The sequence below is a fragment of the Zootoca vivipara genome, chromosome 13 (assembly GCF_963506605.1).
Source record: "Zootoca vivipara chromosome 13, rZooViv1.1, whole genome shotgun sequence".
NCBI lineage: Eukaryota > Metazoa > Chordata > Lepidosauria > Squamata > Lacertidae > Zootoca > Zootoca vivipara.
The window spans coordinates 32,581,015-32,594,193 of NC_083288.1; the positions used below are offsets into that span (position 1 = coordinate 32,581,015).

Here is a 13,179-nt window from a genome sequence, read left to right on the forward strand (position 1 = left end):
CAAGGTAAGCTCAGCAACTTTGAGCTGATCCTCAAAAATGGAGCTTTCTCCCTTTGCGAAAAAAAGCTGCAGAACTGTGAGCTGATCCACCCCAAAAGGGGGCTTTTCCCATTTGCAAAAGAAGCTGCAAGAAGCTGCACAACTTTGAGCTGATCCCAAAAAAGCCAGGGCTTTCCCCCTTTCCTCCTCTAAAAATTAGGTGCGTCTTTTGGTCAGGTGCGTCTTATGGAGCAAAGAATACGGTAAGTCCAGTCTCAGACGACTCTGGGGTTGCGGCGCTCATTTCACTTTACAGGCCAAGGGAGCTGGTGTTTGTCCGCAGACAGTTTTTCCAGGTCATGTGGCCAACATGACTTAGCTGCTTCTGGTGCAATGGAACAATGAAACCAGAACAGTGCACGGAAATGGCATTTACCTTCGTGCCAAAGCAGTAGCTATTTATCTACTTGCACTTTTTGGCATACTTTCGAACTGCAAGGTTGGCAGGAATTCTTCTATAATTTTCCTTAATTGAGCCTCTAACAAGGTCCATACATTGCTCCCAGGGTGCATAGAGACTTTAAGATGGTATGTAAACATTGAGAGAAAGTATTTTAAACCAGACAACTGAACCACATAAAGCTCTGGCAAGAAAGATACAAATTATAGTCGTATATTGAATCCCGAACGCCTTGCGAGTCGAACATTTTGGCTCCTGAACGCTGCAAACCTGAAAGTGAGTGTTCTGGTTTCTGAATGTTCTTTGGAACCCGAACGTTTGACCTGGCTTCCGCAGCTTCCAATTGGCTGCAGGAGGCATTCGACCCCTCGTTACATTCTAATACATTACATTCTAATACAGTGGTACCTCGGTTTAAGTACAGTGGTACCTCGACTTACAAAAGACTCAACCGAATTTTCCGACTTATTAATGGGGCTGATGGCCGCGCGCTTACGAATGTTTGGACATCTGAAAGGAGGTTTTAGATAGGGATTTGACTAACGAATTTCTACATAGGGTTGCTTCGACTTACGATTTTTTCCGTTTCCAATGCATTCCTATGGGAAATCGGGTTTCCAATGGTGTTTTTCGACTTACGAATTTTTGGACCTACAAAGGTGCCTTCAGAATGGATTAAATTGGTAAGTTGAGGCACCACTGTACACAATTGGTTCCGTAAGTCTGTACTTAACCTGAAGCGTACTTAACCTGAAGCGAACTTTCCCATTGAAAGTAATGGAAAGTGGATTAATCCATTCCAGACGGGTCCGTGGAGTACTCAACCTGAAGCGTACTTAACCTGCGGTGGCAGGGCTCTCCGGCATCCCTGAGCCCTGGCCTGCACCTCTCTGCCCCCCGAGCTTTCCCATTGTTCCGCAAGCTGGTTTCGCTCTCCCTCCGAGTCCCCCCCCCGGCTGCTTCAGACCCACTGCTGCTCCCTGTGCTTGGCGAGGTGGACGTCAGGATGATGGGGGCTGGCTCCCTGTAGGGAGTCACCCTTACACATATCATGATAAATCTAGGTTGTTGATAATCAGCTTTTTCTCTACTATTTACTGTTTCTCATTACAAGAGTTAATCTAAAGCAGTAAAAAAAAAAAAAGTTCTCCACAGTGATCTTTCGGATATTGTTTAAATATACTCCAGTCATTACTAAAAAAAACTTTTCTCTCGATCCCTTATCTGCCCTGTCAGTTTATGCATGGAAGCTGGCATAGTTTAAGTTGGTGTAACTTCTACTGGCAGAGGTAACCACTACTCCCAGTTTTGTTCAGGACTCTATGGGAAGTGCTACTATTGACATAGCAGATGAGTATGAGCCCTAGCTTTGAGGTTTTTATGATCAAACAGTATATAAATTTTATGCAATAAATAAATACATTGGATGAGGGCATCATATGTCTGACTTATCCGACAATGCTTTTAACTCAAACTTCTATGAATCCAAAGGTTTAAAAAGTCTGTGGAATTTATGAAATTCATGAAGAATTTGAAAAAGAGTCTTGAGGAAAGTGAGTTGGTATAGATACATAAAGCTCTTTCTTACAGCAACACATGATAATACATTATATAAATGCAACAAGCACCACTATATCATAGATAATAACCAAGACACAGACAAGTACATTCTTTAAGACTTTCTTCTTATTAGCAGGCTGCTGTCATTCAGCTCAGGCCTCAACAAAATAATGTAACATTTTGGAGAAAAGATACAGCCCAGCAGCCCGGCACTAGAGGTTAAGATAGAAAAGATCTCCACTGCTACCATGTATTTCCCTTTAGTGCTCAAGTAAGTTGGAACAAAAGATAACCAAACACTACAGAAGACCAGCATACTGAAAGTGATAAACTTGGCTTCATTGAAACTGTCAGGTAACTTCCTGGCAAAGAAAGCTACAGACCTCATAAAGGTCGCTAGGACCAGAGCTGTGATCAAACAAAATGAAAGAGACAAAAAGGCTAAAGTGAACCCCAAAGGTTCTTCAAATGTCAGGAAACTTACATTCTTGGGAATACACAAATCTCTGATTTTGTTTGCATAATTTTCATCTGTGCATTCATAAAAATCACTCATATCTGGAAAAAAAGTCTTTCCCCTTTTAGAAATGTGGTACACATCTGCCAGTAGAATTTACACCAACCGAACTATCCCACCTTCCATGGATAAACTGACAGATGCTTTCAGCTTCAGCATCCATGGCAGATGGATATCCAACCTCTGCTTAAAAACCTCCAATGAAGGAAACTCCATAACCTCAGAAGGGAGTCCATTCCAATGTCAAACAATTCCTATTGTCAGAAAGTTCTTCCTGATGTCGAGTCAGAAACTCATTTCCTGTAATTTGAATCCATCAGATTGAGTCCTTTCAGTGCACCTGAATCGTTGTAAGTGTTACAATTGTCCCAACTGAAATTCATTTTCTAAGTGTGGACCCAGTTCTCCAATCTATGAAGGCCATCTTGAATCCTAATTAGCTACCCATCTCAGTTGGGTGTCATCTGCAAATTTGATGAACATCCCTTGAATTCCCTCATCCAAGTCATTTATAAAAATGAGGAACATCAATGGGGACAGAACAGAACCCTGTGGCACCCCAATTGTCACTTGCGGATAAGGAAACATCCACAGGGAGACAAGAATGGCTTCCAGTATTCAATAGCAATCACGTAACAATAATATTATACTGTACTATTAAGAAAACAAATGTAATTTGTGGGTTTCCTAGGGAATGTTTGTGTCTTCACCTTAAAATTTGCAACAATGTGGAGAAAAACCCCGAAATAAAACTCAAAATAGACAATTACATTTTTTGAGGTTCTCTCCTGATCAGCTGTTCCTTGTTGTTCAGCTCAGGTCTCAAGACAATTATGTAACATTTTGGGGAAAAGATGCAACCCAGCAGTCCAGCACTGGAAGTTAAAATAGAGAAGATCTCCACTGCCACCATGTATTTTCCCTTTGTGCTCAGGTAGGAAGGAATAAATGATAACCAAACACTGCAAAAGACAAACATGCTGAAAGTGATGAACTTGGCTTCATTGAAACTGCCAGGTAACTTTCTGGCAAGAAAAGCCACAGTGAAACTGACAAATGCCAGGCATCCCATGTAACCAAGCACACAGTAGAACATGATCTCAGATCCCTCATTGCATTCTAATACAATTTCTGAGGTGAAGGAGTGCATGTCAACATCTGAGAATGGGGGAGAGGTTGCAAGCCAAACAGTACAAATAAGTGCTTGGATGAGGGAACAGGAAAGAACAATGCAGCTGGCTAGACTCTTTCCCACCCACTTCCTCATTTTGGATCCAGGTTTGGTGGCCATGAAAGCCAGAACTACTGTGATGGTTTTTGCCAGCACACAAGCAACAGCCAATGAGAAGATGATGCCAAAAGCATTTTGTCGGAAGATACACATCACCATATGGGGTTCTCCAATAAACAGAAATGCACAAAGGAAGCAAAGCAGGAGTGAGATGAGGAGTGTATAGGTGAGATCCCGGTTGTTGGCTTTGACAATGGGAGTATTGTGGTGTTTTATAAACGTTGCAAGCACTAGAGTTGTTATCATAGAAGATGAAAGTGCTAAAGAGGCTAAACAGAGGCCCAAAGGTTCTTCATAAGACAAGAAGCTGACATCCTTGGGAATACATTGGTCTTGTCTTTCATTTGGATATTTTTCATCTGTGCATTTATGACAATCACTTGCATCTGAAATAAAGGATGGAATTTTTGTGTAGCTAGAAATTACAGCATCATGCAATAAACATATGGCTGTAATATTTTAATGTCTTTACAAATCAGACATTTGGGTATTGTAATATACTTGAGCTTAGCCTTGAATTTTGTTGTGGGTTTGGTATTCAGGGGCATTCAAAGCAAAGGTACTTGTTCCCACAGTCCTAAGATGGCGAGACTCACAGCACTGACTGCATCAAGAGATCTCATGTCTCCATTGGTCACAGCTTTGGATGTAGCTAAAATCCAGCATGTCTCTGTTTCTCAGCTCCTCAGCCTTCTGTCTGCTTCCAGCTCAGTTCTCACACACCACATTGGCTATGATTCTCTATCTACCTGCCAGGTGAGGTGCGGGAAGGCCCAACGATTTGCCCAGGAGGCACCATCACTTAGTTGCAGCTCTTGTAATTCAGATCATTATTTTAGGATGGGGGTCATAGTGCCCAGCCACAGCCATTGCCTAGTCAAAGGGATGCTAATGAAGGTGCTTAAGTACACACTAAGGATATTATCTTACAATTGCCCAGTTATACAGTTACAGGTAGGTAGCTGTGTTGGTCTGACATAGTCGAAACAAAAAAATAAAAAAAATTCCTTCCAGTAGCATCTTAGAGACCAACTAAGTTTGTCATAGGTATGAGCTTTCGTGTAAATGCACACTTCTTCAGATACTGAAGAAGTATTTTATTTATTTATTGTTACAATTGCCCAGTTCACAATGGAATCTTTCAACACACCACCACCTCCAAACCCACAACAATATTCAAGACTAAGGTCAAGTATATTACAATGCTTAAATGTCTGATTTAAAAAGGCATTAACAGATTTCAACCATATGTTTTTGAATGTTGCATTAGAAATTATCCACTGGTGTACAGAAGAAAGCCAGGACTAAGAATCTATTGAAGGAAAATTAGTTCAATTCTGTTGAGAGAGAGAAATGTCTGGTTTTGAAAGGCATGAAAAAGTGTTTCTTCAGCTGATATTCTGCTGCTCAAAAAGAAACCTAAGTCTCAATGTCCAATTAATAAAAGGAAGCTGAGCTACATCTGTCTTGTAATGCTGCATCTGTCTGGTAATGCTGCATATTACATTTTTTACCTTTCTGGTCTGAAATCTTTCCTCCTGGGCATGGGATGCAATCATAGCAGCAAGATGGCTCGCCTTCCTTCACTTTCTTGCAAGAACCAGGGTAACAACTCTCACTGCACACAGATAGAGGCTTAGCCTAATATGTAAATGAAAGGGGTTAATGATAATCTTGATGATAAGTATTTTGGAACCCTTAGAATCCAGGGGAATTTTCACAAGTTGCACAATGATTAGAAAAAGCAGCATTTTATAGGGGCGGAGAGTATTATCCAAAACATTATCTACCTGGTTAAATCCCCTGTGCCATCTTATAGCATCCTCATTGATGGTGAATGCTTGGTCTGGAGGAGCTTGAGGATCCAGCCTCCCAACTTTCACTCTATGAAAGGATTGGTTTGTGGAGAAAATCCAATTTATGACATCAAAACCAGCTGCTAACTCCCCATTCTGGTCAAAGGAAACTTTCTCCCCTGCACTGTTGTTAAATGAGACACTTTTCAAAAACTGATGGAGCTGAATTGAAAGGGAAAGAGCAGGAATTAGAAAATTCTGCAACTTGAGCTTGTGTGCAAAATGGTAAAAGTGAAATAGATTCCACTTTTACAAAGTCTCCAAAAATCCAAACATATTTTGAATGCCATTTTCATTAAAATGCACATTTTTGGTGCTCACATTCCCCCCCCTCAAATATATGCTTCTTTTTTGTTCACATTTTTTGATTGGAGAACAACATTGTAAAATTAGAAGAATTTTCGATTTCATAGGAAAGTTGCATTTAACTTATTATATTAGTTTGGGAAGTGTGGATTTGTATGCATTAAAATATACACAGAATTAATTTTTCCTCCATCTCTAATATTCATTACCTGCCAAAGGCATTGGCCCTGACATTTCTGCATGCCTCTGTTCTGCATAGCACTGTGCTTTAGACCAGATGTAGACATAGCATGCAATGCATGGGCCATAAAATAGACAGCATTGTAGATACTGTAGCTGTGGGAGGTCATGCTCATTTCAAAAAGAGATGCAGGAAGACTCTCCAGCTTCTCCACCCCAGTGCAAATGTCACTATCTATCTTGCCTACATCTGTACTAGGGAATTCACAACCAAAAGCATGTTGCCAGAAGTTCTTGATAAAACCATCTCCTGTAGTGCTGGATGGGTTTCTGCTTCTAACAAATCCTTGAAATCCTGGTAGATCGTCGACGTGAATTGTAAATGAGAGAGATCCATGGATTATTTCTGTATCCCAAGTCGTCTGATAGACCAGTGAAGTAAGGTCAGTCTGGGCTGTTATTATCCACACTATACCTTTTGACTTCTTCATATGTTCTTGTCCTGACAGATATGGAAACCATCTCAAGAACACAATCCCATAGGATTCTCCATATGCCACCACTACATGGGCTTTACTGTCTATGATTTTGTCATGTATTTTACCTCCCTTGTTAAGCATGTCATCAATATCAGTGACAACTGTAACTGTTTGGCTTCTTTCTATGAAGGCAAAGCAGATACCACTCTGAGAAAAAGGTGGAACCACACTTTGCACAAATCTTTCTCCATTGTCGTTATCCATAGTTAGGAGTCCAATCCATGTCCACCTGAAATGCAGAAGCAAAGAAAGAATCCCTGCAAACTGAATGTTTTCTCTGGGCACCATCTGGTAGAATGGGATGCCTGGCATTTTGTCATTCATCACTGGGGCAGGGCCATAGATGAGCTAAAGAAAAGAGCAGAGAGGAAAGAATGGGATTGTATTGTTATGACTTTGGGGGAGGAAGTAGGTTGTATGCCTACATACCTAAGACCTCATATAAAAAGGGTCTTAACTGCTAGAACCAGCAAGTGTTGAAATATAAGGAAGAATTCAAATGGTTAAATAGCCAGACAGGCTTCTTGATAACAGCCCTCTAAATATGGGCCGTTGAGGTAAGAAAGGGTCTGTGTCTAATACAAATGGGGGTGTTCCCTTCCCTCAGCTCATTGGAAGTTAGTTAGAAATGACCAATGACAAAAAACCCTGGGTAAGTGCCTAGAACCCCTCGGATCTCTAAATGCTTAGAGATTGGGGTGGCAGGCAACTGTATGTTATGAAGTCCTACTCAGAGTAGACCTTTTGAAACGAATGAATCTCAGTTATACATGTGCATTAACTTCAATGGTTTAAGGACAAGTGTCCTTAAGGACAAGTGTCCTTAAGGACAAGTGTTTAATACCACCTATAGACAGAAAGTTCAAAAACAAAATGCACCCACATTTTGTCAATAATATTTTCAGTAAACTTGCAATGTTAGTGGCTTTTCCTTTCAGCAGAGGTTCCTGTGGCTGAGCCAGCCAACATCTCAGTAGCATAAATAACAACTAGGGATTTTTCTTTTAGTAATTTAAGAACGAGCAGAGAGGTTTTATTTCACAGCTAAGATTTGACATTTATAGGATGAAATGACCATGGATTAATATTATTCTCTGTATATACAAAAATAATAATAATAATTATGAAAAAGTACTAAAAACTGTATAATTACAAATAGAACCAGTGTTTTTTTCTGGATATACTCCATGGTACATAGGTGAACCTTTCTCTCACCTCATGTTAAAAGTGTGGCATTTCTTGTAATAATCTCATGCTGAGTACTGGCATCTTTTATTCTTAAACGAAGAAGAAGTAATGCATAGAACAACACACACACACACACACACACACACACACACACACACAGACATAAGAGACCCAGCATACCTGTGGAATCTTGTAAATATCCACAAGTGTTGCCACTTGAAGTGAGGTTGGCGGGTCCAGTCCCCCAATGACCCCAATCAGGTTAGTTTGGACATCACAGTTGTAATTTGGAACAAAAACTCCCAGGGTGCATATTAGTAGTATGGTAGCATGGTAGGTCCACTTCTCAGTGAAATAGCTGTCATAGATGTGGAAGCCCAAGGTGACATTTCGTAAGAGCTGAGGGTTTTCATTGATCTCTTTTACTGCAAATGCCAAGGCCAGGATGTGCTGATAATTCTTAGGTACTGCACTAGAAGGTAAGTTGTATTCTGAATCATAAGGAACCACCACATGTTGTAAAAAGTATTGCAAATGTTATAAAAATGTTGTATCCTATATCCCATCTCATTATTCATATTTATATAAAAGCTTTCTTGAAGTAACCTTACCTTTAGGTGGTCCATACAAATTTTAAAACTACAACAACCCAATATTACCATTGTTCATCAAAACATATAATTTCCTATTCTTTATCATTAAAGTAGCAATTCAGAGCAGGGTGTTCCAAAATAAACAGTATAATTTAAGATTTTTAGGATATCATATTTAATACAAATGTCAGAACACATCTCTATTTTTTTTATATAAAAACTGTTGTTTCTTTGGATAGTATACTACCTTCCAAAACAAATAATTCATAGAATGATGATTAAGACTGATAACAAAAAATAGTTTTAAAATATTATAGTCATGGCCTTACACAAGCTCTTCAGGCAAAGGTGATGGGGGTTTTTCAGTGAAGGTGATTGCACTGGAGATGATGAAAGTGTGGGAAGTGATAGCTCCAATGATTAGGTCTCCTGACTGGTGGTACTCATGAAGCAGAGGGTGTGGATCATCAGCCATGCACTTAATGATGTGTGCTTTGCTTACCATGTGAGGAAGCAGTACCAGAAGCAAGATGAACAATAACAGCATTGTGGGCAGAAATGTTTTCTCCAGATGTTTACCTCAGGACGAAAATATATAGGGTCAGAAATCAGACTAACACATTCTTGTTAATTCCTAAACCAGTCCTAGATTTCTGGAGGGTATATTTATACAATTATTCAAAAACTATGTTATTAGTTTTGCTGGAGTCCACAGTAAACTGCACTGTAGTGTTGGAAAGTAGCTCAGTTAATTAGAGTCCTTGGATAATTAAAGAGGGAAGTAGTCACCAATTCAACAAGAAGTATTCCATGTGGAATTGCTGGAGACATGTTTTTCATGTCTGAAATAAACTTTTTCTTTCTTTCTTTCTTTCCTTCAGTTAAGGCGCTCAAGGGGCACCTGAATTGGCTGTGACAAACAAGAAGTTTGTCCAGAGCCAAAGAAAAAAGGGGGTGTTAGATCATAGGAATGTCTTGCTGCAGAACAGGACAGGGGTACCCAAAGTGAATCCCCCAGAGGTTGTTGGACACAGTCAGTAGCTAGAAGTTGGTGTCCATTGGAACTGGTATTGCAGAGTGACCAACTAAGTGGAAATAGAGCTAATGAAAAGAAGAGCCAAAGTTTGAAAGTTTGAAAAGCAGAGCCAAAGTTTTCAAACAGTGAACATCCAGACAGAAAAGAAAATGTTGAGCTTTTCTAAGGCCCAAGTAGATTTTTTGGGGGGAAAGTGCAAAAAAAGTTTGCTGGTTTTGAGGGTGTTTTTTTTACGGAAAATCAGCAAACACAGCACTGCTAACATGGGTTGGCTGTATTTTCCTGGACTTTTTGGGGGGATGGGGGCAATTTCCACCAGGACACTGCTGACAAATGCTAGGTTGCTAGGTTGGCAGGAGCAGGGACCAAGCAACGGGAGCTCACCCTATCGTGGAGATTTGAACCGCCGAACTTCTGATTGGCAAGCTCTCTTCTGAGATTATGGAGTTTCCTTCATTGGAGGTTTTTAAGCAGAGGTTGGATATCCACTTGCCATGGATGCTTTAGCTGAAATTCCTGCATTGCAGGGGATTAGATTAGATGGCCCTTCGGCCCTTCCAACTCTACAATTCTATGATTCTATGAAATACGTGATTCTATGAAATACGTGAAATAATACATTATGGAACCTTTAGAGGAAAAAGAAGGAGAAATCTCAGGGGAATTGTTGAAGGAACCACCTGCAAAGGGGAGACTTTTTCCGTTTGAATTCTTCAATGCTATGGTAGCCAAAGCAGGAAATGTTTAGAACTTCCAGACAAACAACAGCACCTGCTATAATTGAAGCTAATGCATCACAGAAATATCATGAATGATAGTGGGTCAGAATGATGAAGAGATGAGTTTGTGATAAGAATTTACTCCTAAACCAGCTCTTAACGGTCTATGCCCAGGTGAGATATAACACCTTAAGGAAAAACACAACCAAGAGAGATTTAGAAGCTCAGCATCCCATAGGGACCCAGTTTATTAGAGGAGCTATTGAAATAGGGCAGCCTCCCTAAACCAGTTGTTCAGAGATCTACCAGTTAAACAAAGTTTTAATGGGGTTTTTCAAGCACAATACATCATTAAATCATATTACACATGCATGCATGAACAGGGGTCACAGATCAAGGGATTAAAACTGTCTTGCTTCACTGCCTTATCTTCCTTCCTACATTATCTTGTGTACCCCAGTATTCTGGAGTCTTAGGAATCATGCTTCACCCACCTATCGTCCATCTTCCTTGACCATCACTCCTACAAAACCTCATTAGCATATCATTCTTCTTGCAGTTTCCTACTATTTGGGGAATCTCAATGAAGCTTGTAGCCTGAACGTCCTGATCTTTTTATGCCCTCCTGCTATGCAAACAACACTTCAGAGATAGATAGGCAAGGAATTTTGTAGTTCAGAGTTTTGCATAAGGAACCATAAAGATACAGAGAAAGAAGAATCAAACCATTAATTTATACATAGCTTCTATTGAGAAAATATTTGTATTTATCATAAGACACATAACTATAATGAGTGGCTAAAACAATTTGTATGTACTGTATCAAGTTGGTAATGTGCAAAGCACATAAAATGCCAACATAAGAGCTAAACTGAAAGAGAATGGCCTTAAAGGAATGGCACATAGCTGGATTGATGAACATTTTTTATATCAATGTTAAGATTTTGAAAATATAACATAAAATTAAGGAAAACAGAAACAGCCTTCATTTGGTGGTACAAAACTCTGTGGTAAGAAAATGTTGTACAGTAATACAGTTTACAGATAATCTCCAGCTACAGATATGGCCACCAGCTCTTTATGAAGAAAACCACATTTATTTAGGATTTATTTAGGATTTGAGCTCCTAGGAGTCATCATTCCACACAGATGAAAAGGAAATAGAGAGAAATAGAAATACTCATTCTGATTGAGTTATTGTGAAAGAGACAGATAGAAATAAATTTATTCAAGCTCTACAAGCAATGGTGGGGGTGTTTGTGGGTGAAGTCAACTGAACTGGAGATGATGAAGCTGTGCAAAGCAATGCCACCTATGATGAAGTCTCCTTTTTATGATATTCATGAAGTGGATGGTGTGGATTATGGACATGGTGTTTGGCAATGTGTGCACTGTATACCATGTGAGGAAGCAAATGCAGCAGTGTTAATGAAGTTCTTTCAGCATAAATTCTCCAATATCCAACTATTTTCATTTTTGAATGCTCAAGTCTAATGTGTAAAATATCATAGAGCAGCCAGCATATCTCTCTCTCTAACTGTAACTCTAAATGTTCTAATTTATATACAGTCATACCTCAGTTTAAGTACGCCTCGGTTTGAGTACTTTCAGTTTAAGTACTCCGCGGACCCATCTGGAATGGATTAATCCACTTTCCATTACTTTCAATGGGAAAGTTCGCTTCAGGTTAAATACGCTTCAGGTTAAGTACGGACTTCCAGAACCAATTACACCAATTGGTAAACCAATTACACTCATACTTGGGTTAAGTACGCTTCAGGTTGAGTACTCTGCGGACCCGTCTGGAATGGATTAATCCACTTTCTATTACTTTCAGTGGGAAAGTTCGCTTCAGGTAAAGTACGCTTCAGGTTAAGTACAGACTTCCGGAACCAATTTTGTACTTAAACCGAGGTACCACTGTAATCCATCGCAGCATGCTAAATTTTCTAGTGGTGGTTGCTAACATACTGATGAATTTGACAAGCCTTTTTGGTAATAAGAAGTGAAGTTAAACACCCACTCAAAATTTGTTATTCCCTGTGAAAAGAAAATATATTTGTCACCTCTGAAAAGAATTTCCCCCTCCAATTTACTTGGATCAGAAGGGACAGGGGCTTACGTTGAAAAAGTGCAGTATGTTATGAAGTTTGGACTTAGTGGATCTTGGAGTTTCCTCACCCAGAAGGGCTGTGCTAGTATAATTCTTTCAACCTGGCTGAACTAGGGATCAGCTGCTGTAACTTAAACTGGCATAAATCCAAAAAGGGTGTGTTTGGGGTAGTGGTGGTGTGTAGGACAAGGAGAGGCTTGCATCTATTTCCAACTCCATTCATCTCAGTCATGTCATCTAGGGCCCAATTCTCAAAATCCAGGCCCACACTCATCTGATGTCTTACCTGACAGTAAGCTCCTGAACAGAGTTTTGAATAAGGATAACTTACACTGACATATTGGTATAAATACCAGCTTGCTATAGCTTGTTTTCAGAAGTCCAAGGTGTTGCATTAGAGTCAGAGAAGAAGTAAATATGTTTAACACTAGAACTGCTCTGTTTAGGAACATATGTTTGTATTTTGAAGATGTATATATAGATCGTCAGTGAAAATCCTTATGCGAGGTGATATGAAAGAGTAAAAACAAAACAGCAGGAACATCAGGTGAAGGAAAATCCATAATATTCATCAGGAGATTTCAACTCAATTCAACATTATTATATAGTGTGATGCTGTGGCAGATAAAAAGAACGTTACTAGATTGAATATCTTTCATGTTTACCTCTTTGTGGGCATGTGCTGTTTTTAGTATTTATGGTTCCGAGTAAAGAAAATGTGTTCATTGTTTGTCATGTTTTATTCTACCTAATCCCAAAGATTTCACATAGTCAGAGGTTTCATTCACGCACAGTAAGCTCCATGCTGCAGACTATAGCTAAATGCAAGACATTTTAGTTAT

The 13,179-nt window shown here is 39.6% G+C and overlaps 1 protein-coding gene across 1 annotated transcript; it reads right to left on the reverse strand.

Moving 5' to 3' along the window:
• Positions 1–3,282: 3,282 nt before the first annotated feature.
• LOC118095446 (vomeronasal type-2 receptor 26-like) lies at positions 3,283–8,944 on the reverse strand. Its single transcript, XM_060281225.1, has 6 exons — positions 8,799–8,944; positions 8,057–8,348; positions 6,398–7,036; positions 5,598–5,825; positions 5,322–5,448; positions 3,283–4,193 (listed from the first exon to the last, which is right to left on the reverse strand). Exons 1-6 carry the CDS (start codon positions 8,942–8,944, stop codon positions 3,283–3,285), a joined length of 2,343 nt encoding a protein of 780 aa, XP_060137208.1.
• Positions 8,945–13,179: the final 4,235 nt, after the last annotated feature.

Bases quoted from the DNA above. Each gene is read 5' to 3' on its own strand.
- LOC118095446 (XM_060281225.1), bottom strand. From the start codon at position 8,944: ATGGCTGATGATCCACACCCTCTGCTTCATGAGTACCACCAGTCAGGA. The intron at 8,349-8,798 runs GTAAGGCCATGA...CTTACCTTCTAG, and splicing joins CCTTTGCCTGAAGAGCTTGT to TGCAGTACCTAAGAATTATC. The intron at 5,449-5,597 runs GTAGATAATGTT...TTTACATATTAG, and splicing joins GGCACAGGGGATTTAACCAG to GCTAAGCCTCTATCTGTGTG.